General features: G+C 37.3%; 3 protein-coding genes and 1 long non-coding RNA gene across 12 annotated transcripts; 3 read left to right on the top strand and 1 right to left on the bottom strand.

Annotated features, from left to right (window-relative positions):
- Positions 1–1,518: 1,518 nt before the first annotated feature.
- LOC149051024 (uncharacterized) lies at positions 1,519–14,914 on the top strand. 6 transcript variants are annotated; one of them, XR_016183477.1, is made up of 10 exons: positions 1,519–1,646; positions 3,404–3,452; positions 3,865–4,993; positions 6,244–6,315; positions 6,493–6,600; positions 7,906–8,032; positions 8,642–8,994; positions 9,984–10,207; positions 13,901–14,199; positions 14,748–14,887. XR_016183477.1 is itself a non-coding variant. In XM_089195643.1 (10 exons), exons 2-10 carry the CDS (start codon positions 3,435–3,437, stop codon positions 14,762–14,764), a joined length of 2,181 nt encoding a protein of 726 aa, XP_089051769.1. In that variant the 5' UTR covers positions 2,363–2,753; positions 3,404–3,434; the 3' UTR covers positions 14,765–14,914. The 6 variants fall into 6 exon arrangements, 3 of the variants coding, with proteins under 3 accessions (XP_089051769.1, XP_089051771.1, XP_089051770.1); XM_089195643.1 differs by lacking the exon at positions 1,519–1,646 and adding an exon at positions 2,363–2,753 and having other exon boundaries at positions 13,901–14,033; positions 14,748–14,914; XR_016183476.1 differs by lacking the exon at positions 1,519–1,646 and adding an exon at positions 2,365–2,753.
- On the bottom strand, positions 4,711–7,898 carry LOC149051025 (uncharacterized). The gene is made up of 3 exons (XR_016183482.1): positions 6,465–7,898; positions 5,940–6,181; positions 4,711–4,849 (listed from the first exon to the last, which is right to left on the bottom strand). It is a non-coding gene; the product is annotated as an uncharacterized LOC149051025 (long non-coding RNA).
- A 14-nt stretch (positions 14,915–14,928) lies between the features above and the next one.
- Positions 14,929–18,114, top strand: LOC149051023 (uncharacterized). Of its 2 annotated transcripts, XM_089195687.1 has the most exons (5): positions 14,929–15,071; positions 15,777–15,859; positions 16,451–16,484; positions 16,747–16,874; positions 18,067–18,114. In XM_089195687.1, the coding sequence occupies exons 2-5, from the start codon at positions 15,824–15,826 to the stop codon at positions 18,076–18,078; spliced, it is 210 nt and encodes a 69-aa protein (XP_089051813.1). In that variant the 5' UTR covers positions 14,929–15,071; positions 15,777–15,823; the 3' UTR covers positions 18,079–18,114. The 2 variants fall into 2 exon arrangements, with proteins under 2 accessions (XP_089051813.1, XP_089051812.1); XM_089195686.1 differs by having other exon boundaries at positions 14,931–15,859.
- On the top strand, positions 18,102–27,124 carry LOC149051022 (uncharacterized). 3 transcript variants are annotated; one of them, XM_089195682.1, is made up of 5 exons: positions 19,658–19,773; positions 21,196–21,276; positions 21,946–22,014; positions 24,265–24,333; positions 25,713–27,124. In XM_089195682.1, exons 2-5 carry the CDS (start codon positions 21,249–21,251, stop codon positions 25,982–25,984), a joined length of 438 nt encoding a protein of 145 aa, XP_089051808.1. In that variant the 5' UTR covers positions 19,658–19,773; positions 21,196–21,248; the 3' UTR covers positions 25,985–27,124. The 3 variants fall into 3 exon arrangements, with proteins under 3 accessions (XP_089051809.1, XP_089051808.1, XP_089051810.1); XM_089195683.1 differs by lacking the exons at positions 19,658–19,773; positions 21,196–21,276 and adding an exon at positions 18,102–18,124; XM_089195684.1 differs by lacking the exons at positions 19,658–19,773; positions 21,196–21,276; positions 21,946–22,014; positions 24,265–24,333 and adding an exon at positions 25,164–25,276.
- Positions 27,125–27,969: the final 845 nt, after the last annotated feature.

Raw genomic sequence — 27,969 nt, 5'->3', positions numbered from 1 at the left:
GAAGTTGTGGACAAAATTTGCACTCTGAATCAACAATGTGACCATAAGAAAGCTTTTGCAGACTTGCTCATCTCAAAGAAAAGAATTTCTGTAAACTTTCAGATAGACTCTGGTTCTACATCTAGTATTTTACCAGGTGGTGTGTATAAGGAAATCAGTGGTGATCATGACCTGCAGGACCTAAACACAACTGTCCGACCAACCCTTTCACTCTATGAAGAGAAAACTAAGATACAAACACTGGGAGCCAGAAAATGTTTTGTGTTCAACCCTGCGACAAGAAAAGAAGGAATCATTCAGTTTAGAATTGTTAATGAGGACCTGACCCCTCTACGGGGCCTAAGAGATTCTGAGGAACTAAAGCTTCTCGAGCTAATTCGAGAGAAAATTGCTACTTTAGACTGTGGCAAACCCGATGTTCCTTCATCTGCTTCTGAACTACACACACCACTCACTTACCTTGGCTAATATCAAGTCTGCTTTCTGGCATGTCCCACTGGATGAACCCAGTTCCCTGCTCACAACCTTCAACACTTCTGTTAGAAGAATGAAATGGCACAGAATGCCTTTTGGCATTAGTGTCGCCCCTGAGGAATTCCAAAGACGAATAGGCTAAAGTTTAGAAGGACTGGCAGGTACTAAAGCTATTGCTGATGAAATCCTCATCTGGGGAGATGGCAACACCATCGAAGCCCAAACCAGTACAGATGCTAGTACTTGTTTTAATTCAAAATTTCCCCACATCATTGATCATATCTGATGATATTTTCGAGACTAATGATCGAAAAGACTTTTCCTCGCTCTGATAAAGTCCATAATTGTTTCTCCATTTCTAACAAGCTCTTTGATGTAACCACTGTATCTCTAGTGCTCACATAGTGTTACTTTTCTTTACTCGGCATTGACCTTCTTTGTTTTGGTAATCGCCCTACCAGTTGTGATTCGTGTCAAAAAAAAACTTTTTAAACAATACGTAAACTTCTGTAAAGGTAAACTTTAATTTTTCACTATAATTGGAAGTACATTTCACTAACAGTACATTTGAAGCTCTAAAAAAACGCCTACAGGAAAGTGAGTACTTCAAACGATCAACCATAACTTGAGATAGCAGAGACACGATTAAAGTGTACAATCCAATTCGTTTGTGCTCTTCGACAGGCCCTTTGCGTCCTTCACAAATAACATCATATATAGCAATCACCCAAATAATCACAAGACAAGACTCCAAGCCGTTTGTACAATCTTTTGCTTTTTGAAAATAACTTCCTTCCACACATCACACAACAATTTTAAGATTTTGCCGCTTATAAGTTACAGAGGGAAAAATGACAAGAAAGGTTGTCTCAAACACTCGACCAACTATTGTTTTCCGACGTGTTTTTCTCCTTCTCTTCTTTCGTGATTCTTGAGCGGGAAACGAAGGCAGGCGCATACCAGCGGTTTCTCACATCAAAATAAAAGTAACAGAACACGCGCAACAGAATGCCCCTCTGCTGCATAGCATAACTTTATAGCGTTGTAGTTGTGTCTTCCGCTGCAGTCATGTCCTCACACCTAATAGCCAATAGAATGTGGTCTTATTTATTTGGTCTTGTACCTCTAGCTGATAGGATCTTAGGAGGCTGAGAAAATACTACCGGCTAGAGGTACAGCTTACATATTTAATTGACTTTGCCCAATTTTTATCACAGTTTGCTTTGAATTTTGCTTTTTGGCATTCCATTTAGCCTTAGACTACATTAAAATAATTTTTTGTTCCTGAATATCTTCTTGTTTCTCGGTCATGTACCTCTAGCCGGAAAGATCTTAAATGGCTTGAAAAATACTACAGGCTAGAGGAACTTCGTGCATTTAAGTTAAATTCAGCTCATTTCATTCAGTAGTGTTCTTAGCCGCGAGGATCTTCTAATTTCATCTTTCCACCGCAGTGCAAATATGTGAATTTTCATATACCTAAATCTTGATATCGACATATTTCCAGCCGCAAAGAAGGTTAAGATATGTGTCAAGTATTAATGTTATTCCATTTATTACGTGTAAGTAGTGTTGGTGAAGCAATCGGGCGGCACTGCTTAGTACACTGTTACATTAAGCTTATGTCGATCAAAAGAACATTCACATCAGCATAAGGACCGAGCGACAAGTTTGTAATTACTAGCTACAGATTCAAAACTAATTTCGATGGTAAAACAGCTTTTACTACCAAAAGAGGTTACATCGAAAAGCTTTCCAAGTTTAAAGCTTAAACTGAACAAATACCGATGATGAAATGCGTTTTGTAAATAAAATCGGTGAATGGAACGGGAACACGCAACGAGCTGTCTGGATAAATTTAAATCAGCTTTAGTTGAACTATAACTAAAATAATTCTCTTGACCTTTCAGTCTTTTCCATAAGAACAAACTCCATTAAATTTTCCGGTCGGATCACATCAATATCAGTCCAAAAAAGGTGCAAAATATATTCTGTGCGTTTTCCGACGAAAGTCATCAAGCTGGACAAAAGCGACAGGCGCCAAATATGCAAAGCATGCGCGCTCATTTCATGCGGAAAGTTACTCTTTGACGGAGCTGACATCCTAACAAGGGAGCGTTTGCCTCAATCATGTATTAAGTTCAATATTTCTTCGGCTCGTAATCATCTCTTCGAGTGATAGGTTCACCGGCAAAGTTGTGGGCATTCCTCTTAGAGGTTTTTAGTGGAAAGCAGTGACAACAATCAGCAACGGTTTACGCGTGCTTCCGTGATTAAAGGTATTCGATTGAGGAATTACTATTTTTCTACGTTTCAGGATCTGTTCGATGCCACTTTCAGATTTAAAGGTCCCGTTGATATCTCCTAATGTGTAACTTGTACTTAACGCTATTTATCGTGAGAAAACATGCAAATTTCAATCTCAGATTCCAGCGTTAGTGACGCGTCACAAATGTGCTGAATTTGCAACGTTTGGAAACTTAGCACATGAAACGAAAATATATGTTTTTATTTCTTAGAAAGTATAAGTAGTCAGTTACTGTAGAGCTGTTTCCTGAGTTCCATCCATGGTAAGATAGCACTTTGTACTTTATTAGCAAATGTTTATCAAATGGATGTGTTAAAATGTAATCTAAAGGATGTACCTCGTAAACGGCAAACGCCATTGGATCAGGATCTTATCTCTACTTGCTGCAAGATTTGTCCTTGGAAGCAAAACTTCTCATTTCGAAAACGGGCCGTTTTCCAATTGCCAAATTTTGCAGATAGGCTACTTAAACAATGATCTCAAGTATGTGAGAAAATAAAGGCCTTCCGAAAAGGTCAAGTTAGCCCCCAGTACTGCCTCGAGTAGTCTCAACAACACTCTAAGAGGAAATAGAAAGCTTCAATGTACAGTGAACTCATACTTTGTTTTGTATTTTTCCAGCATAATTTTTCAAATTTAAAAGCTTCCTGAGATGTCAAGACTTCAGAAGGTAGTAAGAGGATTCTAAATCTATTACAAAAATACCAACCTTTGATTTTGACGAAAACATTCATTCTCCTTGTTTTTTTAACCTAAATGTCTTCAGTGAGACTACATGTACCAATTTCAAAGAGAGTTGAAAAGGAAGGCCCTTTAAGGATAATTTTAACTTTCCATGCAACTGTAATGGTTGTTATCAGTGACAGTGTCACTGACAGTGTAGATCTCTAAAGCAACTTAATATTTTCCTGATTTAAATTTGTCTCAATCTACATGTATCTGATTTTTTGGCATAGGATAAAAATCAAACACAAGTTTACAAAAGAATTGACGTTACATATTGAGTGGATATCCATTATTGTGAATTATTATTGTTTTACAGTTGATTGTCAATACCATTCTTGTTTTGTTTACAATCACAGGAATACCAGGAAAACAGGACACTTAAAGTCGCTTTGCTAAGCAGGGAGTGGAGATCATCAACTGATGGGGACTTTTCAACTTTCAACCGAGAGCTGGCCATCCAGTTAGCTAAACACACTAATGTGGATGTTAGTATCTTGCTTCCAAATTGCAGTGAAGAGGACAGGATCAGTGCTAAAAATCACAATGTGACGCTCATTGAAGTACATGGTATTCCTGGTCAAGTGCCATCTCATCGACTGTCACATTTTCTAAGAAACCATGCAATTAACTGTGTCATTGGTCATGGAATTGACATTGACCAATCAAGTCAATCCATTGAGGCAAATCCAAATTACAGACATTGCAAATGGATTCAAGTGTTTTCCTCTGATTCTCAAGTAGTTAGACTATTAAAACACTTAGAACACTTAGAACGCACTGATCATAAACGCATTCTTTACAAACATTGTAAAATGATTATCACAGTTGGACCCAAGGAGGGAGAAGCTTACAGGCATTACTTGCCTTACTTGCGTTACTTGCATGGATGGTATGAAACGGAAAATGTTTTTGACCTTACTCCAAGCATTTTCTCTGAATTTTTGGAAGTAAGGCAAGCTGCTGAAGAAGGAAAGACATTCATTGTTCTTGTTATTGGAAGTATTGTCGGCCACAAGATGTATTTTAATATCCTAGGGTACGAAATAGCTACTAAAGCAATTGCTGAGTTGAAAGATGAATCCTACAAACTCAAGTTTGTTGACCCAGCTCACTATGACATCAGCTTTGATGATAGCAGAGAGGTGCTGGCTGACTTATTCTGTACAGTGGATCTTGCAATAATGCCATCCGGGATAAAATGTTTTGGAATAACAGCTCTTTCGGCATTATCTGCTGGTCTGCCTGTACTTGTCAATGGTAATTCAGGACTTGGAGAAGCTCTGAAGGAAGTGTCTTTAGGCTCACACAGTGTAGTAGACTCTGAAGATCCTAAAGACTGGGCTAAAGAAATCAAGCGTGTCCGTCAGAAAAAGAGAGAAGTGCGACTTTCAGAGTCAAGATTTCTATGTGAAAAGTACTTGGAGAGGTATAGCTGGAAGGAGCCTTGTAAGAGTCTTGTGATAAAGATGAGGAACCTTTTCTTCGGTAAATTTACTTAAATTTAAATGTTATAGCCTTAACTTGGCTAATAACTGATAATCCAGGTATACTGGTAAAAAGTTGAATGAGCCTTGAGTCAACTTGGACCTATGATTGCCATAATTTTTTATAGACCTGATTCAAACAAATAGTTTAAAATGCTAAATACTCTGGAAAGGTAAACTTGATTGTGATGTAATAATCTTACCCACAAGGTTAAGAAGAGTGTTGCAAAGTTTTGAATTATGTACTTGGTAAAGTGCATTTGCACAGGAAATACTTTCTGTAGCTATTTCGCTCAAGACATAAAGCAGGTACTGTTGAAAGTTGAAGATCTTTGAAAATCCAGACAAGATCTTCAAGGATCTTGACAGGAAAATAATAGATCCTTAAAGATCTTGGCAAGAAAATCAAAGATCCTTGAAGATCTTGACAAGAACTTTGAAGATCCTTGAAGATCTTGGTAAGAAAATCAAAGATCCTTGAAGATCTTGGCAAGAAAATGAAGGATCCTTGAAGATCTTAGCATGAATTTTGAAGATCTTCAAAGATTTTCCAAAGATCCTCATGAAGATCCTCAAGAGGATCCTCAAAGGTCCTCAAGAAGATCTTGCAGGATCCTTAAAGATCCTTGAAAGATTTTCACCAGGGTTACTATATGATAACCACAATAATTAATTATAAATCATTATTACTTAGTTGTTATTGGTATTTCTATTATAGTTATTGTTGTTATTCATATCATTTACATTATGATCATTGTTTTTGACTATGGGTGAACAAAGGCATAACCAGATATTAAGCAAATGGCTGCAACACTGTTACATTACATTAAACACTATTTTGATTCCATATTATCTAAGAAATTTTTAGATTGATCGACTTGCATCTGTAAATGGCACATGAGTATTTCTGACATAGAGCTAGGTTTGAAATATTATAAGCTCCTTGCCTGCTAGGAACATTGTCATCCTTCAACTCCAGTTATGTTATATCTGCATTTGATCATGGTAGTTACAGGATTGCAAATGAGATACAGTTGCAGGAGAACTTTTTCAGTTACTTAGAAGGGTTTCACTGGTTGTTTCAGTCTTTTAATAAAGTTATGGCTCAGCAGATGGTTAATGTTATGAAAACATGATATCCTCAAGAGTCTTTCTTTCTTTATTGGAAACATCTGTCTAGTACCAAAACCTGGGAGAAAACATAAAACAAAACCTTACTAATTTTCTAAATTTGTTTATTGCAACCCACAGGTTATGACCAGAAGCTTGCTGACTTTTATGCTAGCCCGCAGCCATCTACAACTGGATCTGGCAGACCACAGTGTAAGACTAATAATCAATCAGTGTTCATGATTATCACTATTTATAAAATATTCAAGATCTACTTACATACACTCTCATTAGTCAATTAGTTTGTTAAGTTGAATATTTCAAATATCACGTAACTTTGAATATCACATTTTTACCCTAACCTTTTCATCTCTCTTACTCACATACTAGCTTCTGGTTCCACTGAAGTGAAGCAAGACGAAGAAAGTGGCTCAGCTGCCCAAAAACATAAACTTGATGCTTTTGGAGAACCTGGAACTTCTGGGGTATCCAGCACTGGTAAGAGAAGGAAGTTTAAGGGTGACAAAAGGAAAAATGCATTTTAAGTTGGTTAATTATCCAGTAGCATGACATTTCAAGGATCGATCATGTAAAATTTCTTTGCAGACTTGAAGAACCTTCAATCTCTCTCCCAAAATAGTTTTTGTGATAAATTGTTACTGAATTACAATCAGTTATACCCCCCCCCCCCTACTAGCTGTCACAAGATAAATCAACTCTGATCAGTTTAATTCAACATACCTGATAATATGAGGAATGTATGTGTGGGTATGTATTTGTATACCTATATAATTGTGACCAGTCCCCCCAATATGGCTCATCTCAGCACCAATACAAACAATCTGGCCCCAAACATGGTAATTAAACATGGGGTGTAAAAACCCCAACTGGCAGGAGGCAGGCTGCAGCTGGCTACATACAAAGCACTGCAAAGGAATTGAACTCAAGGAACCATTTAGCCCTTGAACTCCCAGAAGTGATTAACAAGTAACTTCTTCCTACATAGTATCTAAACATTATCTAGCAAACAGGTCATGAGTATATTCATGCTTATCAGGTCGAAGGTGTTATCTCAATCTGACACCATATTATAGTAACTTATTCACAAGGAATTCGAAATGTGTAGCAGCTAGAGGGGAGAGTTAACAATCAGATCTTGGGAGGTGGCAGGGTGGAGGGCTTGTTCACAGGACTACCAGACTACAAACCCAGTGTCCTTACCACTTGGCCACCGTGCCTCCTTAATATGTGATAGAAAATCTCTAGCATGACAGAAAAAAAAGCCCTTGCTCTTTCCCCTCCCCCTCCCCCTTGAAAAAAATTCACTTGTAATGGATGATTTTGAAATTGTTACTGAGTCACAGTTCTTAAAGCTGTTAATCATAAATTAATTAACTCTACTTGTTTTATATTCAAGAGGAAATAGTAACTGGTGATGACTTACTTTTTTGGTTAAGTTTGGTTATTGAATTATTAATTATTAATTATTGAGTTATGCCATTTGCTATCAATTTAATACATTTTTAATTTCTTTTAATCTACCAAGATCTTTTTTTACCACAATTGGCAGTAATAGCATAATCTAATCAGCTAATTTGCAGTTGTACCTTGTGAATCCAAGACATTTTGACTACTGTGATGACAAATGTCATTTTCAATTAGAGAGCAGATCATGCTAAACCGCTGTCCATTTGTTAATTAGATAAACTTGCTGTACAATGTACAATTGAGAATAAGGAGCTGGGTTTGAAGTGTGATAAGCTCCTTGCTTATCTGTATGCTTGTTTCATCAAAAACATTTAGTTTCCATGGAAGGAGTGATGTCCCAGTTGGGAGATGTTAAGATGGAACCAGATACTGTGCAACACTTAGAACTGAAGAAAGATCTATTACGGGATGTTGAAGAGATCGAAAGATCTGTCATTTTTAGGTAAGAATTACTATATCTAACTCATCAATTTATCAGTGGTAAGATGGCTCACATTACAAGAGTTAACCAGTTCGTTTGGAGAGTCGATATTAGTAATCAGTGGATGATAAAAAGTTAATTAATATCACAGAACGCCCAATGAACTTCAAACTAAAAAGATTGATTGATGAGAGTGGCAATGGTTTTACCATCTAATATTGAGAGATGATGACTTCTTTCTGATGGGACTTTAAGAATTTTTTAACTCTGTAGAGGACTGTGAGCTACCCTTCTCAAAAGAGCCTATATGAACTCTTACAGACTTAGAAATTTCTATCACTGGTTCATGTGGCTTTTGCACAGGTGTAAAGATAAATCCATGATTGAAAAAGGAGTGGTGTAAGGAAGCTTAGTTAGTGCACAGACCTTGGTCAGAGTTTCTTTCCTTTTTTTTCTTTTTTTTTTTTTAAGTAAAAACAAAAGAAAAGCGCCTTGCAAAATTAGCCCCAGGATAGAATATATAAGTTTGTTCAAAGGTAGCTTTGAGGACAAATGTCATCACTCCTTAACATTTTTTGGTTATATTTTAATGTTCCAAAGCATAACTGTTATTGCCAACCTTATTTTCAGGGGTGAAGTTACAGAAAAAGGTAATGTATGGAACCTACCGGAAGCAGCCGCCTATGTCACATTTCATGAAGGGGCTGTGCCAAAACCTTTGTTATTTACTTGTTCAGTATGGCCTCCTAAACTTCGCAGTCCGCCCATTTCTAGTGATGAGCTTTTGGTAAGTAATGTGATTGAATTGTCACACGATGGTCCACCAGACCTAGAGTTAAGTGGAGATGACGAAGGAAACGTAACTGTGGCTTTGTTGCACAGTGCAAGTGATTTGAAGGGCTATGAAGTGGTTATCAAGCAATTGGTGGATCTACATGACAACGAATGGAAGGATTTGGAGACTTGGCATGCATCAGGTGCAGGTTACATGTCATTTATGATGATTGTTAGTGAGTTTTTGGATAGTGTTGCAAAACCAAAGTACAAACTATAATCATGACGGCCAATCAGAAGAAAGGAAATACTGAGAACTCAAAGTAAAGCGCGGGAAAACACGGGTGATCAAGTCTTGATTTGTTTTATTTTTGCTTGTGATTGATTGAAAGAGTGGCCTGAGTTTTCTGGATCAATCAAGGAGCAAAGGAAAGCAAAAACAAATCAATCACGGGTTACTTTCGACACTCAATTGAAATTTGCTCTATATGATTATCGATTGTGAAGTCTGAAAACCTGGGTGAGGGTATATAGTCCTGAAAAGAACTGATTATATTTTCAGTTTGCAGCATTTCGTTGACCTGAGCAGAAGTCAATCCAGTGTGGAGTTGTTTGTTAGTCGTATGTCTGATTAAGATTTCTGAATTCAGTGCAAGTTGACTAAACTACTAGTTTGTTGGTATGCTTTGTCCTTTTTTGATTTGTTTTGTTTTGCTCTCTCAGACTTACAGCCAATGACACTGTGGCAAAACTGACCAATCAGTTCTCGCAAATCAGACTCATATGACAAACAATTCTGCGTGTGAAATTGATGATGACTTCTCCAAAGGTTGCTGAAACATCAGTCATTTACCACCTACAGCCAGAAAATTAGACTTCACAATCATTTTTTACCCCTTAGTCTTTCCTTATTCAGCATCATTGAAGTGACACAGTTTTCATTTTTTTGGTACCTTTTGACCCTTTGACCACTGAGAGTGACTAGTATCTAATTTCTCCTTACAGTAACACCTCTGAATCACGCATTAAGGTCACAAGAATAAAGGAAATGATCACTAGCCAAAGGAGCTCTTGACTGTTCAACAAATTCTCCTTGTTGGCACCTTAAGAAATGTATAGAGAACAGTGTGGAAAATATGCATACTGATGTTAGAAAATAGCCCAAAATATAGAACTAAAATTTAACGTTTATGCGTAGAAATACCAGATGTTTCTGACTGGCCTCAACTTGTTAAAGCCACATGCACACTGTCACAATGTTCCTCATTTGCTGCCATTTGGCGCCTCAAGTCCTTCACATTCACAAGTTGTACTTCAGTGGCTCCTCAATTCACATGTGTAGTACCTGACTTTTCAGACATATGTGTTGAAGTTCCTCTCAGTTCTGTACCTATTGATCTGGATTTTACTTTGACAATTAAGGTAAGGGAAACCCAGCTAACCTGCTTAATTAACTTGAACCCCCTGCTAACTCAAACGAGACCCAATCTCCCCTGGAATTGACCTAGTTTTTCCGGTCATTTACCAACCATTAGGTAGCCATTTACCATTAGGTAGCTCAAACTCAGTTTACTAAAACTTCCCATGAACTCAAACTAATTTTACTTTCCCTTGGCTCAAATTTATGCTGATACCTTGAACTTAAAGAAAAAATGTGAGTCTCAACCTTTAATCATGATTGATATAAATGTGGTAACATCTATGGAAACATAATACATTCAGCTGAATTTCCCAAACTAAACTTCCTTATAAAGAAGCACTTAATATAAACTAAATGTAAGTATATGACTGTTTATTGTGCAAGAATGAGAAAAACATTATTCCTTATTAAGAGGCTGTCTCTCTTATTTCCACCCGGTCAATTTTGCGTCAAAAATAATTTTGCCTGAAACTCTGTTTACAGAAAGACTTTACCCAGGAAAGAACTAAATTAGATTTGGTTTGATTCGAAATAATTTTCTGATTGCATTACGGGCCATAATTATTTCCCAGTCCGTAGGGACCGTCGCAACGTCTCGAAAATTGAAAGATAGGCATATTCTGTAACGTTGTAAAATATTTGATTCGCATAGTTAAGCCACAGAATTTATATCAGATTGCTTAAAAACCTTTCTAGTTTGCCAAGAAAGTTAGAATTTGCCCTCTCAACATATTTGAAAGGGCGAATTTTAGCATATTCTGACCACTAGAAATCGCCATCGGCCGATGGCCGTTAATGACCTTGATTTAGACGCTAAGTTTTGGGATTTGGGACCTGGTTGATGATTCTATCCTACACAGTCGTTAAGTTTAGACCTTTATAGGCAAAAATATGCAAAAACCCTTGTACGTTTTCGATTTTTCAAAAGTTATGACCGTTTGAATCAGCACATGTACGAGCATTCGCGATTTTTTCGCCTACACCAAAATCGAACCACTGGAGCAGATTTCGTCATAAATACAGCTTACCCGCTTTGCAGCCCGGCTTCATGGCTCACTTCAGAATTTTTCTAATAACCAAATTGGTGAAATCCATGATAACTTCAACAAATAGGTATTGCCATCGAAAAGTAGGCGGCATCCATCGTGATTCGTGGTATCAAAACAAATGTCGAAATTGGCCACATTTCGCGGTGAATCGCCCATTTAACATCGCTGCAGAGCTGAATTTATCCAAAATCAGAATATAAACTCTCCATGCCTGGAAACTGAGGGAGAAATGAAGGTTTTAGGCTTCTGAAGTGAAGAAATCACTTAAATTTAGATCAGTTCGATGTTATACTGTTCTCACAAAGGTCCGCACAAAAGAGAAGACCGCTGATAGCTTGTGCGGTAAGTTATGTCATATGGTTTTGTTTTGTATCCCAAAGTAATATTTGGGCAGAAAAATTTTGGATGAAAAGAATAAATGCTTTTACCTGGAGTTTGATATCATATAATTAATAAATCAATTTCAAATATCCTGAGCTTGCTTCTCTCGGTTCCGCGTCGATTGTGTCCACAGAACAGCAACCTGTCAATAGCCGGAAAAATCGGCTACCAACATGTTAAAAACTTGACACATGCTTCGTATGAACAGATGTTATAAGTGTTGCTTTTGGTAAATTTTCAATCGATTTCATCAAAACATTTCACTGACTACTAGATATTATAATATATTACACTATAACAACGCCGTCAGAACTTGATATCGGAAGTAAAGGTAGTTTGTATCTGTAGAGCATATTCTACACTTTCAGCCACCGTATAAGACATTGTTTACATAAGTTTACTGAGAAACACACTGACAATCACTAATCACGTCCGACAGTTTGTCTATGAGGATCTGTTTTTTGTCTCTCAATCTTACAGGGATCTCAAAATGACTACAGATGGCTCTCAACAAAACCACATTGAATTTCTGAAGTGTGTTATTGTGGTAACGTTCACAGAGGTCCTACGTATCGTAGCAGATTGAATGTGAGACTTTGATCTCTTTGTTAACTTTGTCTACCAGATCTTCTCTCGGAATTTTCCTGGACGCATTGGATATCTTCCTCCTCATCCAGTGATATCCCGATCACACCCTGATCTTTTTGCCGCATTGCTGCTAGCCGGGAGAAGAAGCTCTGAACTTGGCTCTTTGTCAGCCACTGTTCTCTAGTGAACAAACGTGCATTTGATTCATTTTTTGCATTTCGCATGTCCACTGCAACTTGGGCGGGGTCGGCCTTTCGCCCAGTTCTTTCTCCAAGTGTAAACCGTGCCGTTAGGTATTCTTTTACCTTCTCTGAAAATCTAACGCTGCCCCTTGGTTTGCTTACGGCCCATCCTGTTCGAAAAGACGAGTGGGGCGAAGTATCCTCGGGAGAAGTGAGTGGTGTACTAGAATCTAACGAACAGCTCGACCACTCGATACCAGCGGTATCTATCGACGAGAACTTAAGGGCCCAGTCCCTTTTGATTGCATCATACTGGCTTTAACCTGCTGACTGTATGCTTTCCAACGTCCAGGTGCAGCTCCATCTGCGAAAAGGTTTCGAACACTTCAACACATCCAAACACAGAGCATTCAAACAATGGCGTGGTACTCTCTGTTTCCTTTCTGCCCTTTGAACGACACTTGACCACACGCTTTTCAGGAGGATCATAAAACCCTTGAGATTCTATGGTTTGAAGGGACGTTTGACCTTGGTGCTTGATATAAATTACGTCATATGGAATGTACTTCCCTTTACCGATGCCATAACATTTCCAAACTCTCAGACCAATATCTCCTAGTGGTCAGAATATGCTAAAATTCGCCTTTTCAAATATGTTGAGAGGGCAAATTCTAACTTTCTTGGCAAACTAGAAAGGTTTTTTAAGCAATCTGATATAAATTCTGTGGCTTAACTATGCGAATCAAATATTTTACAACATTACAGAATATGCCTATTTTTCAATTTTCGAGACGTTGCGACGGTCCCTACGGACTGGGAAATAAATGGCCCGTAATGTAGTCAGAAAATTATTTCGAATCAAACCAAATCTAATTTAGTTCTTTCCTAGGTAAAGTCTTTCTGTTAACAGAGTTTCAGGCAAAATTATTTTTGACGCAAAATTGACCGGGTGGAAATAAGAGAGACAGCCTCTTAATTATTAACATGATAAATCTAAATCAACACCAAGTCCAACAACTCGAACCCCTGCTAATTTTAACCAGTTTTTGTTTCCCTGTGGAGTTTGAGTTAGCAGGGTACTATTGTATTATCTACCACTTTGTAGATTTCTTATGAAACTTCACTGTGGGGTACAATCAGTGACAACACTCTTGATCATTTGCATTCTTGCTTTTCTCTTATTTGATTAAACAGAAAATGCTCAAAATCAGACTTAGATTTTCCAAATTACAATTTGTCCTTGTTCAGATACAAATGACTTCAAGATGTATGTGCATGTGCTTGTTAATAAATTAGCTTCCCTTTTATCTCTGTTACTTTTACTCCTTAAAACATGCATCTAAATAAAACCTCCCACAGAAGTAACTTATAAAAGAATGATCTCTCTTTACTTAAGGACAATTGGAAAATTTATCATCCTTTCCTAAGAAAGAACATTGTGTAATGTGTATGTAATTCACCAAAAGTCAATGCCTATTTTGATTTTTCATCTAAGGTACAAGAATTTCCAAGCAATGAGGTTGAAGACTTTGGGATACTGTGTGGTCCTGTCATTCACATTTCAAGCTCTCAGAACATTGTGCATATGGGGCCTGTGACTATCAAGCTTCCCCTCACCCTTCGCGAAAGTAAGCATGACTTTTCAGAGCTTTCAAATGAGGTCATAAGGATATTATACCTCGACTCATAGGGCAAACCATGGAATGCTAGCTGGACAGATATCACAGGACAACTAGAAGGGCCAGTTACCATTAAAGGTGGAATTGTAGAATTCAAAGTGAAGCATTTCTGTCGGTGAGCTTTTAAAAATCTTTAGTTAAGTTACAGGGGAAGAGATTTTGTATTGATTTTTTAATTCCATCAATGGACAGGATGTTTGTCATATGGGCCTAGTTTTCAGCCCCTAGTTAAATGACACTCTTGTAGGCTGCACTTTTGGTGTTTTTTCTTCAGGGCATGCCTTTAATTTGTTACTGACAGGATAAGTTGGTAGTGAGCCACACTGCCACACAGGAGGTGGAGGGTTCTAGCCAAGGAAGGGACTAACATTAAGCACATTGAGAAAATTGAGAAGCATGTGCTGCCTTTTCAATGTCATCGGGAAATGATTAGACCTTCTAGTCTTCTTCTATTAACCAGGGTTTCAATTTAAAAAATTTGCTTACTGGTAGTCTACTGCCACCTTAAGGACCATTTACCACTGTCTGTTGAACCTGCAAGCAAATTCTCTCAAGATGGACATGTCTGTGAGTAAAACAGCCTTCCAGGTCTTCAAATAGTAGGGATCATTTTTGAGTAAGATGTTGCAGTTTATTCATGTTTTTTTACTTTTTGTTTTTCAGATTCTGTGTCTGCATGATAAATGGGTCCCCTGTTCTTTTGGAAGATTATTTTCGTGGTCTCTCCTTAAGACCCATGCCTCAATGTGTACATTTTCACACATGTTTATGTAAGACAACAGTTCCTGATACTTACGGCCTTTTACTGTACTGTTATCCAAACTTTAAACAAGCTGAGGTGGAAAAGAAATTGTTAAGTTATGACATACCTTACAAAGGTGAGGGAAAGTCAAAGGAGCCTGCTTGTGTCGGGGATGAAATTGTGGTTTCCCCATTAGCACTTGATTTTGTAAGGGAGTCTGAAAGGAATGAAACGGTAGTTCTCAGGTAAGTTATTAATTCACTTTGAAAAGTTTGTTATGATTAAGTATGTCAAGGCTGAGAAGTTTTATTAACCAAATTACCTCTTGACACTCTAACTCCCAAGATCTGATTATTAATTTTCCCCTCTAGCTGCAACAGATTTCCTTGTAAATTAATTACAAGAATTTGATGTTAGACCAAGATTACAACTCCTACCAGATAAGTTTGAGTATTCTCATTACCTGTTTGCTGGATGAGATATGGATATTACAAGGAGAAGTTACTTGCTAATTACTTCTTGGAGTAAATGTATAAAACCTGGCAGGTTTCATACATTTTTATGAATTGCTACCATAGATCACTGACATTTCTAATAGTTTGATTATTTATTTATTCAATTATCTTGTAAGAAAGTTAGTTATTAAGTATACATTTAGACTTTGAATAATGTACTTCTAGGATAAATAACTTTATTCATTAGTTTTTGTACAAGTTACATCTTGGCAGCAGGTTAAAAGTTCTGCATTCTTCAGGTTGTACATGAATCGGGAGAAGGGAGGGTTGGGTGGCAGCCAGTATGAAATAGAGAAATAAGATAAAATAAAACCCACTCAATCTAGCAAGAAATGTTTATTTTGTTTCCATTTGTCAGGTTTCTTGGAAATGAAATATCTGAAATTTGTGACGAGGCCTTGATTGTTCGCGCTGACAGCAAAATTGTTCCAACAGTGAAGTTCTTCAAAGATAGATCGCTACAAAAACTTCTCTGTGAAGTGATGATCTTGAAGACTCGACCAGCATCTCTGGTACAGGTAGCATCATTTAGTAAATGTTCCTTTAAGAGCAATATTCAATTGAGTGTTGAAAGTAATCCAAGATTGCATTGGTTTTACTCAACTTCACTCTGTTATTGGTCCAGAAAACTCCTATCTCTCAGATGCAAAACTAAAAGAAATCCCAACTTAGTTAACCGTGTTTTCCCATGCTTTAGACAGATTGGTTGGTTTTACTTTTACTTCTCATTGGCTTCTGATGGTATTTTCCTTTCTTCTGATTGGCTGTTGTGATTACTTTGGTTTTGGTTTTATGACAAGTAACTTTACAACGCTCCACTCTTATTCATGACCTAAACTAACAGTTATTATAAGTACAGTACCTTACTTTGCATGTTAAATTATATAAGATGATGTATGGATTTTATCCCAGCATAAATGCGAGTTTCCAAAATCTCAAAAATAAAAGATTTTGGTCAGAATACTGGTTCATTTAGTTTTTAGTATTTTCACTTAACTTCCTTAAATACCATTTGGCATCAAGTAGATGAGTAAAAGTGGATGTTTTGTGATTGTACTAAAGGCTGAAGCCTTTTTTTGTAATCATGATTTCTTGTTATTATGTTGCAGGTTCCTGTAATAGTGGATCTAGATCCAAGATTTGGTGAGTGGTTCTTGATAATCACTCAATTTGAAGTGGGGGGTGGTCATAAAACCACACATTATATTTCTTGTTTTGCGTTTTTACTAAGGTCACTTATCTCCATGTGCCTGAAAAAAGCAACAAATTGTGCCTGTTCTGCAGGCTAAATCTCTTTAACTTTAGTCTTTAGACAAACTAGTTAGGAGGAGGAGGAAATGCAAGCACAAAAATGAGATATTATATTTTTACCCTGACCTTTTGATCTCTCTTACTTATATACTAGCTTCTTGTTCCACTGAGGTCAAGCAAGAGGAGGAAAGTGGCTCAGCTGCCAAAAAACTTAACTTGTTACTAGTGGAGAACCTGAAACTTCAAGGGTATCCAGCGCTAATAAGACAAGGAAGTTTAAGGGTAAGGACAAAGGGAAAATTTTCATTTTAAGTTGATTAATTTTTTAAAAAACTTGTAATTATTACATGTGCTGTTTGTAACTATCCAATGGCATGATATTTTGAAGGATCAATCGCGTAAAATTTCTTTACAGACTTGAAGAACCTTAAGTCTCTCTCCTAAAATAGTTTTTTGTGATGAATTGTTAGGGACTCAGAATAAGCTAAACCCCTACTAGCTATCACATAATTGAACTCAGTCAGTTTGATTCAACATACTATACCTGATAGCACAAGGAATGTGTGTGTGGATATATATTTGTATACTTATATACCCAAATAAAATTGACCAGTCTCCCTCAAGCAGGCTTATCTCAGGACCAATACCAACAATCTGGTCCCAAACATTGCAAATAACCTTACTTGCATAGCTTTGTCAATCAGAAGAAAAGCAAAAAGGCCAATCAGGATTCAATTAGGCAAAATGTGATTTTCCTGCGCATTAGCACCAACCCTTAGTCACTGATGTGATGATGAATTTTTTTTTAAAAAATAGGAAAGCTAGGATCAAGACATTCATAAATCAGTTTAAATTAGCTGAACTAAGTTTTTCTATGATCATGATTTAAATTCACCTGTGGGGTCATTACTCCAGAGGAATCATTTGTGGTTTTGACTAAACATGCAGGGCTTAAGTTGCAACTGTTTTGGTTGCAATAGCAATTGGCATATTTGGCCATCATTTATCTTGTGTTGCTGGTCATGCATTGCATAACACTAGCCAGCTGTAGCATTCTTTAAAAGAGAGAGAAACAATTTTGCATAGTACAATCCTTATTGAAGTATTAGGTCTTATGTCTCAAAGACATTGTAGTGCTTGCGGTGACCAAAAAAATCTAATGCATAAGATTCCAATGGGTGTCGCTCCAAGATGCAGTTAACAAGGTGTTTTGGGGCTATTTTACAGATTCAGATTGTAGAATAACTAATCAAAGTTGACCGTTTACATATAATATGAAGAGCTATCAGGGAGTTGGAATACTGTCCTTCAAGTAATTGTTAAATTGAGTTTTAGGAAGTATTTATTCAGTGAGCAACTTGTTCATATAAAGATATTTAAAATTTGAATTTTATATTAATCTCATGCCCAACTGGTTTTGGTCAATTTAGGCGTAGAAGATTCAAACGTTTTCTTTTTTCCAACCCTTGATTAGTTTCTGATGTAGAGAAGGAGGAGAGAGATGGTGAAGATGGCCATAAAGGAAGGAAGAGGCGAGAAATTTTTGCTTTGATCCTAGATTGTCCTTGATTTGTAGTTTAGGGGGTGATATTATGAGGAGAAATTAAATGCTGGATTAAGTCACTCTTAGGGATCCCATGGTTAACATTTTCTTCTGTATCTGACAGTGTGGATATTATTTTATCTGCATCAATAATTCTTTATTCAGCCGTTCAAATGCGTTAATTAGTTCTCTATCAATTCTTCTAGAAAGGCTAAGCATCTTTTAAAGGAAAATTTTGCCCTTACACAATGACCACCTAGCTCCCACTCTTGGCCAAGATGATATTGTTGTTTTCAGCTCTCAATGAAAATCCAAGAAGTTATAAGTGACTATAGAGTTTACTAGTCACCAATCTCTTGCAAAAATACAAATTCCTTAGGATCAAAATGGAAGATTAATTCTTCACTTTATGTGTGACGTAGATTTCTTTGTTATATAATTTTATGGTTACATTGTTACATAACGTACGTCTTAGGATGGTATTTTGTGTAAGCGTACTTCGGATATCTTGCTGGTAAAAAATAGCACGTGTTTTGGGGCTTGCAACAAAGAAGTTGGTCTTTCATGAAAACACGCTTCGAGTTTACTTCAATGTGGATATTTTTTGTTTGTAATGCAATATACAAGATTCAGCATACTTTGAGAGCTCTTGTTAGCTGTGTTAATTTATTTTGTTCATCACTGTCGACATTTATCCATCATCAAAATGCACTGACCTCCACGTTGGCAATTATAAGTAAGAGCTATATTTTTTGAGAACATGGTTTTCCATATAACACAATGCCATGTTGCATTTTCAGCAAAGAAACTGCAATACAAGAGATAAAGAAAATTTCATTTGTTGGAAAAAAGAGAGCAAGAGAAGAGAGTGATCAGAAAGCTGGTGAGACATGTGCTCTGTGAATGTCTATGGACCTTTATAATAAATGCATCATATCAAAAAATATCATAGGTCACCACTACTGTGCTACAGTTAACTGTAGTGTTTCAATTTTATCCAGTTCACCCTTCAACTCCCATGAGAGACCAAGACAGAATTTCTCCTCACAACATCTCGGAAAAGTGATGAGAATAAAGAGAAAAATCAATTAGGGCATTATTAGTTGATCCGATAACAAATTCTCAGAACTAAAATCATACGAATTGTATAGCAGTCATTGAGGAGAATTACTAATGAGATCTTGGGAGTGAAAGGGTAAACTGCTCAGCCTCTGGGGTACTCAGGGGCTGCCACTGCAGCCAGCCTGGCCCCCCAAGGTAGAATACCACTCCTAATATTGACTAGAGCCATGAAAGAAAAACTGAGGAAGGGTGGGATGGGGGAATGCTTTGTTCTGCATGAGCCTGCACTTGTGAAAATACATTGCCACTGACCACAAGAACCTGCTGTTTTTAGCTCGTGGTAGTTACTAGGTGAATTTTATTTCAATAGATCAAAATTACCCACTTATTATCTGAGCTTGCTATGCCTGGATCCATATTTTCGCGTGTAGAACAGGTGTAAATTCTTTTGCCTTTTTCAGTAGAATCGAGGCAAGCATGAGGCGAGCACGAGTATGCAATAGTTCCTAGGAACTGAAGACAAAAACGTTACCAGTTTGGAAATTTAGCTTGAGGATAGAAGGGGAACAAACTGGTGTAAGGCTAAGTGCATGTTTGTGTTTGTGTTTGTGTTTGTACATGAGTTGTACAATGGCAGAAGTTAGTTATCTTGACTGTGGTACCAGGGCTCCATAAGAAGATTCTCTTGTTTTTGTGGCTGGTTAATGCATAATGCTAATTTCCGATTTTTATTAAATAGAAATGACTTCCAATATAATTATAAAGTACTTTGAATGGTACATTCTTCATTTGCACAATTAGATGCCAAACAACAAGGATGGGCTCGAGAACTTGCCTCTCTTAGTAATAACTTGTACCTAGTGTACAAGTTATTACTAAGAGAGGCAAGTTCAACCCTAACCATAAGCAAAGTAAAGACAAAGAATTTTACACACTGCAATCAGTGCGTGAGGGCTCTGAAACAGTTCATGCAGACTAAATTGTTAAAGTCCAATCTGTTCGGTGGCACAAAGAAATCGCTTCCAAATGTAGTCAAGTGCGAGGCAAGGCATGCAACGTGAGTGAGGTTTGTTTTTGGCCCCACCTATTCCAAAAAAGAAAACATGAAACACCACATGAGCTGTATTGAGGAACCAAAATGCACTTTCCCAATACCAGGTCTCTTGTGTCTTTTGTGACAAAGTTAACCTTAGCTTTACCCTCCAAAAAACCCTGAAATGGACTATTCTCAAACAAAGTGAGCCTTACAAGACCATCAGTGAGTTGTATCAATTTGGTTCTTTTTTTGAAGTATGTGAGACATTGTAAGCACTGAATTCTTGTGAGTCTTGTCTGTTCAAGTTTCCAAGAAAACCACCACCAAAAAGCAGAAAGCTAGAGCTTCCAATAAAACAAAAAAAAGGAGAAGAATGAAAAATGGAACAGCTTATGATACATTCCTTTATGGCTTGTCTCGGGCTCAGATGGTCAGTGGAGACAAAAAGAGAGCACTGAGGGCTGTTATTTACATGCTTACTTTCCCCCTGCACTGACCAAGAGCCTGGAAAAGGCTAATTCTTTTTTTGAAAATTATGGTCATTCAATACCGTAATACTTCAATGGAATTGATCTTTATATAAGTTTTCTTCTTTAATCATTGTATGTGGGGTTTATGGAGAAGTAATTGCAGTTTTAAGATGGAACACCAACTGACTTAGTTTAGTAATAGCACATATTGAAGTTATTTGTGTATGCATGCCTGTTCTTCGATTTGTTTCACATCATAAAAGAAAAGTTTGTTGGAGTTATGATGTTTTAACAACAAGCAGAATGTTGGCATTCTTGTGTGAAGAGCTCATTTAAAAAAAACCCAAGATAATATTATTGATGAGAGGAGAAGTTTCTTTAGTTGTGTGTAGTTTCTCTTGTTGTGTCTCCCCCTTTTTTATACCCAGTTTGATGTTCGATTTTTCTATTAAGCTGTCGGCCTTATTTGATTATGCTGATCTTTTTTCTTAGGTGCATCCAAGAAAATTCCTGCTAAAAAACCAAGAACTCAACCTAATAAGAGAATGAGTAGCAAGGATAATACAGGGAAAGGTAACTTATTGATAGAATTCAGCATTATTATATAACTTCAGGTCAGATTAAATCCTTGTACAGGATCTTGTTATCTATAATTTATGTTGCTTCTAGGTTCCTAAAAAGCGGGGGAGGGGTTGGTTGTAAGACAGGAACTAATGGTCAACAAGTCATCAACACATATAGGAGACATCTTTATAGCGCAGATGTTTAGCTGACTTACTAACGTTGCATTATATTGGAGATGAAGTTTTATAAGTGACGTATGGGTAATTGACTTTGGCTTTGTATCGAGCTCTATAAAAGCTCTGAGAGAAGTTGTCATTTTTTTTTTCAAACAGACACACCAGAGCTTTTTAATAACATGCACTAGTTTTGCCCAAAATGTCACACATCGTTATAATCACAGCTACCTGCATTTCTTTAGTGCTTTTGCAGATTCTTGTTTGCTTTACTTCAGAGACGACCGCTGTTCAGGTTCCCTCATATTGTTTTGTTGAATAAGAAACTTCATTTCATGGATAGTTTCTACTTACAATTGTTGATAGTCCTGAGAGAAGTGTATTAGGTTCGTTTGTTTATAATTTTTTTCTTCTCTCATAATGATCACTAACTTTAGAGGTTTTTAATGTTGTATTGTTGTCTACTTACTCTGCTCTTTCTGACACTTCTAAATTTAAAATCCAGGTACATGTGCACAAACAGTCAACAATGAAAAAGGGAAGGCTAGTAAACCAAGAGACAGCAAAAAGAAGGGTAAGTAACTGAACACTTATTATAACATAGCTAGTAAATTTGTCTAATCAAATTCAATTGCGCGAGCGTGCTTCATATTCCTATTGTGCACGCTCATGACGTCAGCAAACAAATCCCTCGAAAAAAAATTTTTTCCATCGGGCTGAAAATGTTATAAAGCAATTGGTTCATACGTCAGCGTGCGTTCATCGAGATATGAAGCACTCAGGAAGTTTGGAGAGCACGAAAGATGCGTAAGAGTTGCTCGAGGCGTAGCCGAGAGCACCTCTAGCAAAAAGTTTTCGTTTCCCTTAATTGTTAAGGAAGAAGGAATGCTATAATATTGTAAAAAGTTACATTTTACATTGAATTTATTGCAAAAAGAATTAAATGGAAGGAAATGGCCGTCACAGGAGTAAGAAAGGTCCGAGATTTGTTCTATTCCTGCTTGATACCAATGAGGAAAGAATATCATTTTCTTATTCACAGTTAAAAATCGGTTATTCCAGATTGGCTGTGAGAGAACCTCACTTTTATTTTTAGGTGTGGCCGTTGCGATTTCCTGCCAGTAAAAAATGATTTCTTTGTAGAAAGCAAGAAGATGGTTTTCTAGGTCAAGGAGATTATAACCATAATTACATTTAAACAGTTCTGTATTGCCAACATCGGCTAGGAGCGATTTTGGTATGTACTGCCATGGAGCATTCGAGTTAGAGCATAACCGTTTCACCCAGTTTAACTAAGACGCTTTGTCGAAGAGAGAAAAATCCTTCATGTCCAAGCCACCAGCTGTTTTTTGCTTGATAGGGTAGTCTTTTTTATTTTGGCGGGTGTGTGATTCCAAATAAAGTCGAACGTGATCTTTTTTATTTCTTTACTTAAGTCTTTAGGGGTGTTCATGACGCTGCAGATAAAGACCAGTTTTTTAAGTGCTAATGTTTTAATTATATTTATCCTACCAACGATGGAGAGGTCTCTTTGGGACCACTTATTCAATGTTTTCTTTCAAGATCCTAATTTGTCAAAAAATGTTTTCTTTTCACACACTTCTAGATCATATGTAAAATGCACACCAAGCGCGTAAACTGGCTCGCCACTCATTTGGAGATCAAGTATGGTATCTTTTCTGTGGTGCATAGAGCCAAGCCATAGCATTTCAGATTTTGTTTGATTTAGTTTTAGACCAGAGAACCTTTCGAAAAGTGATGATAAATCAAATAATTTTGACGCTGATTGGACATCAGAAAGAAGTACAGTTGTGTCATCTGCAGCTGCATATTGCGAAAGTTTAACCTCATTATGTTCATCTATCGTTATACCTTATATTTCTTTTGAGAGTCTAATACTTTGCGCAAGTAACTCAATAGCAATAACGAATAGTGTGCCGGAAAGTGGGCAACGTTGACGCACCCCGCGTTCTAAATGGAAATGTTTTGAGGCGTATCCGTTATTCAAAACGCAACTAGAGATATCAGTCTTGAACACTTTTATCCATTGTCGGAGGTCAAGACCGAAATTAAACGTATACAGGTAAAGATACAGGTCGCCAATTTTTTAAATATTCGGTATTCTTCTTCTTCTTCGGAATTAAGAAAATAATCCCTTGGCGTTAAGAGATAGACAGAGTTCCCTTTCGAAAGGCGTAATTAAAGCTACTTACCATAAATAAACCGAGCAAGTTCCAAAAATAGCGGTAAGATTCAGGCGTTAGCCCATCCGTGCCAGGAGTTTTGTTGTTTTCCATAGTTATTAACGCAAGCTCACGCTCATGAACAGGCATGACACCTTCGCACGTTTTCGCGATTTCTTGTGATAATGCATTTTCTGTTTCAAAGAACTCACTGAAAGTTAGACAGTTGGGTCTATATATCTTGATGTATAAATCTCTTCGAAAAAACGTTCTTCTTCTTCCAGGATGTCCTTCGGGTTTGTGATTTTGTCACCATCGTTATTAACTAAGGACGTTATATGTTTCTTTTTTTGGTTCCTTTTTTCTAAGTTATAAAAATATCTACTATTTCGCTAACCGTGCTCGCACCAACGCGCTCTACTACACACGATTGTTCCTCGTGTTTTGATACTCGCAATTTTAGAGAGCTTGGATTTTATTCTCTCCAGCTCGGTCTTAAGAGAATCACAGTATGACGTCTACAGTTCTAAAGTTTGTTTATTTTTTTTTCCCCCCTTAGAATAATCCACTAACTTTAGAAGTTTTAATGTTATATTATTTTCTACTTTGCTCTCTCTGACACATCTGAATTTGAAATCCAGGTAAATCTGCACAAACAGTCAATAATAAAAGAGGGAAGGCAAGTGAACCAAGACACAGCAAAAAGAGGGGTAATTATCTGACCACTCATTAAGTAAGGGAAGGTAAAACTTTAGACTTTTCGGTAAGTGGTATGGTCAGCACTAGTTGGGGAAAACTGGGATCTAAAAGGAAAACTAGAATCAAGACATTCATAAATCAGTTTAAATTGGCTGAACTATGTTTTTCTGCTTCCCTTTTTTCCATGACAGTGTCATATATTGCAGTTACTGTAGAGAAATAAACACAATTAACCACATGAGAAAACCAACTAAATGAAGAGCTCTAATTAAGATATGTCTGCATGCAGTTTATTAGAGTGCAAGCTGCCACTTTATCATGAGAGTCTCAGGTGCATAGCTAGCATTGACATTCTTATGTGGTTAATGAGGGCAAGTTTGACTTAACTATGGATGCCTTTGGAAAGTGATATGAATATGTGCATGAATAAAACACCTGTTTAAAGACTCTGGGGAATTGGAGCTTCAAAGAAATCTTTGGCTCACTTAATTCGGTGCCTCAGGGGACTCCTGTTTGAGGGATCTGTGTTTCAGCCTTGGGTTGGTCAATTAGAGTTAAACCTTTCAACCCTGAGAGTGACCAGTATCTAATTTCTCCTTACAGCAGTATGGCTAAATCCTTTATTAAGATCATGAGAATGAAGGAAACGATCTCCACCAAAGAAACTTTGATTGTTAAAAAAATTCTCCTTGTCAGTACCAGAAGAAATGTATAGAGTAGAGTATGGAGAATGTGGATACTGAAGTTAGGGTGTAGAGGGTTAAATGTTCTTTAGTGAGACTGACTTTACTCTCACCCAGTGCCTCTCTCCACCCAGGAGTATAAATGGATACCAATGAACAGTCAGAAAACCTGATCAAATGTTGAAGGGAGGGGAGGGAAGGTGGTTAATTGTAATGGACGTGCATTTCTCCACAAGACTTAATCACACATACTTGCTTCATGGAAGCCAGGGTAAACCGCTGCAGTATTGTAAAATTTATCACTGTAAAAGACATTTCGAAAATAAGACGTGTTGATATGCTTAAGCATATTTTCCTGTTGTATTAACTATTGATAGAATGCACTTTTCATTTATTTTGAATCATTTTTTCAGTGGTAGTGAAAAAAGGCAATCCTAAAAGTGATGAATTAGAACAACTGGCTGATTACATTGATTCTAGTGATTGGAAGAAAGTTGCAAGAAAGTTAAAGATTCATGATCCAAAGGTCACAGCCATACATAAGGAAAATGAGGAATTTTTATGAAAAGATATACCATGGCGGACATATTTTGTCGAGTGTCCTAACTCTCGTTGATCTGAGGAGTGACCCCACTCCGTCATCATCTAACTTTTAACTATCTGGAAGTAAATGGTTTTTTTTTTTCTTTTTTTTTTTTTTTTTGCAGTCAAAGGTGGTGAACCTGATGATAAAGAATTATCTCGCTTAGCTCGGGAAAGTACTCTACTGAGGGGAAAACTCGGACGTGAGTTAGGAGTTCCACAAGGATATCAAGACGAGACTAGTGTGAATTACAAGGGTGATGCGTACGAAATGACTTTCCAAGTACTATTGTGGTGGAGGAAAAATTCAAGTGCAACTTCAAGGTATCGAGAATTGTTCGACGCCTTGACCAAAATTGGCTGCCGTGATTTGGCCAAAAAGTACTGTTGTTGCTGATTCACGTGTGGTGGTTTCGAAGAAAAGGTTCCAGCCGGTAGAGAGATTGCTTTATAAGATTTTCACATAGATCTAATTTATATTCACATTAATGTAAAGGAGCGGTCATTATTTGTCATAATAATTGTTTTTGGTCGGTTGGGGGTCGGAAGATGTTGGTTGTGTCACAATGAAATTTACCTAATTTTCTCCCCCCTCCCTCTTTTCCCGCCTTAAGGCTCTGTAGTATTCTTACTACCGCCCCCCCCCCCCACCTCCCTCATTAGCAACCAATTTTCTATAATCCCCTCTTTAACTTCAGTTAGGGACGACTGATTCCTCGCTCTGTTCCCCTCTGAAAACCACGTGATCCCCTAAAACCTTCTGAACCCCACTCCCCCTTCCCTCCAACCCCCACCTCCAAGCGATGAGTAAGACTGGTTCCTAAACTGGCGAAAAAGAGGTAGAATGCACTTACCTTGCGAAACTGCGTGAACTGCAATCATTTTTCCATTTTGAGGGAAGTTTATATTTAACCAAGAAAATCTTGTTTTAGTGTAAACAAGAATCATAGCCCCCTTTATAAGTCAGCGTTTTCAATGTTAGAAGATTTTCCAAGATATTATTCATTTATTATACTCTAAATATTCGTGTATAGTCTTTGAATCGTCGAGTTGCTGTACTTACCACTTTTAAACGATTTCGTAACCTTTTGTTTCCATATAATCGAAGGAATTTCTACAGGAGATATTTTTAATTCACTGTATATAGCTTTAATTTGTCAGCGAAAGTGCCCACAATAGTTAAATTTGTAACTACTGAGTAAGGCTGTTTACAATGTGAAGGTGAAGGATTCACCACAGTTAGACTCGTAAGGATGAAATAGTCGAAGTGTGTGGTGTTTCAAAACGTGTTTATGCACCTTACTTACCGTGTGATAGACGAACTCATTATTGACCAGTATTGAGTTTTACTTCAAAGAGACTTTTTCTGCTCCTTTGTGTCCTTATTCAAATATTGCGATTGGTGTAACAATAGCACCTCACACCAGTTAGTTCTTAAGCAAGTACCTTGTATAGCTTTGATGATTACAGTTTTAGCTTTGACTCTAGCATGTTGTATGTTAGAGCGCTCTGCCAATAAAAGTACTGTGGAACCAAAGACTGCCTTATCCTTGACGTCCGTACAAGCTCGCTCGAAGTAGATCTCCGTGTGCCAGGAAATCGTGACGAGTATCCGTTCTCGCAAGCCGAGTGGTCTCTACCGAGTTATTTTCCCCCCGTTGTTATTGAGCCGTCCGCGAAGATTCAGTTTCCCAGTTTACCGAGCGAAAACCTATCGTCACAATATTTCTACAGGAGATATTTTTAATTCACTGTATATAGCTTTAATTTGTCAGCGAAAGTGCTCACAATATTTAAATTTGAAAATACTGAGTAAGGGTGTGTACAATGTAAAGGTGAAGGATTCACCACAGTTAGACTCATAAGGATGAAATAGTCGAAGTGTGTGGTGTTTCAAAACGTGTTTATGCACCTTACTTACCGTGTGATAGACGAACGCAATATTGACCATATCACGTCTCATCAACAAAAATTCACCTTGTATCCAAGCCTCTTCCGCGGTAGTGTACCCTCGGCTTTTTGGAAAATTGGTACACCAGCAAATTTGATCACCTTTTAGTTTGACATACTAAGCTCAACTTTCTTAATTCCATGGTTTTGACCACTCTTTGACTTAAGATTTTCGCCCTCGGAACTTACTTTTTGTGAAATTTATTTAAAATAGTTCGGATATAGCGCGCGCTGCGATTGGTTAAAAGAGTGTGCTCTATTAGAGTTCAAAACATAGAGCTGAGTTTTCACGCCATCTGCCAAGTTGTATTATGTCCGACCTTTTCCGGGACTCCTCTTCAGCTTTTTTTATTGTCGGTTGAAAGGGAAATTTCGAAACAAGCGAGACGGCAAGTAGCAACAGAAGAACCGAACAAACATTTGTAAACATGC

Source organism: Pocillopora damicornis, chromosome 2 (genome assembly GCF_964200805.1).
Source record: "Pocillopora damicornis chromosome 2, jaPocDami1.2, whole genome shotgun sequence".
NCBI classification, from domain to species: Eukaryota; Metazoa; Cnidaria; class Anthozoa; order Scleractinia; family Pocilloporidae; genus Pocillopora; species Pocillopora damicornis.
This window is presented reverse-complemented; position numbering and strand designations above follow the sequence as displayed.

Excerpts from the sequence above, each read along its gene's own strand:
- LOC149051023 (XM_089195686.1), top strand. The coding sequence starts at position 15,674 with ATGTTTATTTTGTTTCCATTTGTCAGGTTTCTTGGAAATGAAATATCT. Across the intron at positions 15,860-16,450 it reads GACCAGCATCTCTGGTACAG|GTTCCTGTAATAGTGGATCT; the intron begins GTAGCATCATTT and ends ATTATGTTGCAG. Across the intron at positions 16,485-16,746 it reads GGATCTAGATCCAAGATTTG|CTTCTTGTTCCACTGAGGTC; the intron begins GTGAGTGGTTCT and ends CTTATATACTAG.
- LOC149051022 (XM_089195682.1), top strand. The coding sequence starts at position 21,249 with ATGAGTAGCAAGGATAATACAGGGAAAG. Across the intron at positions 22,015-24,264 it reads AAGAGACAGCAAAAAGAAGG|GTAAATCTGCACAAACAGTC; the intron begins GTAAGTAACTGA and ends TTTGAAATCCAG. Across the intron at positions 24,334-25,712 it reads AAGACACAGCAAAAAGAGGG|TCAAAGGTGGTGAACCTGAT; the intron begins GTAATTATCTGA and ends TTTTTTTTGCAG.
- LOC149051024 (XM_089195643.1), top strand. Across the intron at positions 4,994-6,243 it reads GATGAGGAACCTTTTCTTCG|GTTATGACCAGAAGCTTGCT; the intron begins GTAAATTTACTT and ends TGCAACCCACAG. Across the intron at positions 10,208-13,900 it reads ATTTTACTTTGACAATTAAG|GTACAAGAATTTCCAAGCAA; the intron begins GTAAGGGAAACC and ends TTTTCATCTAAG.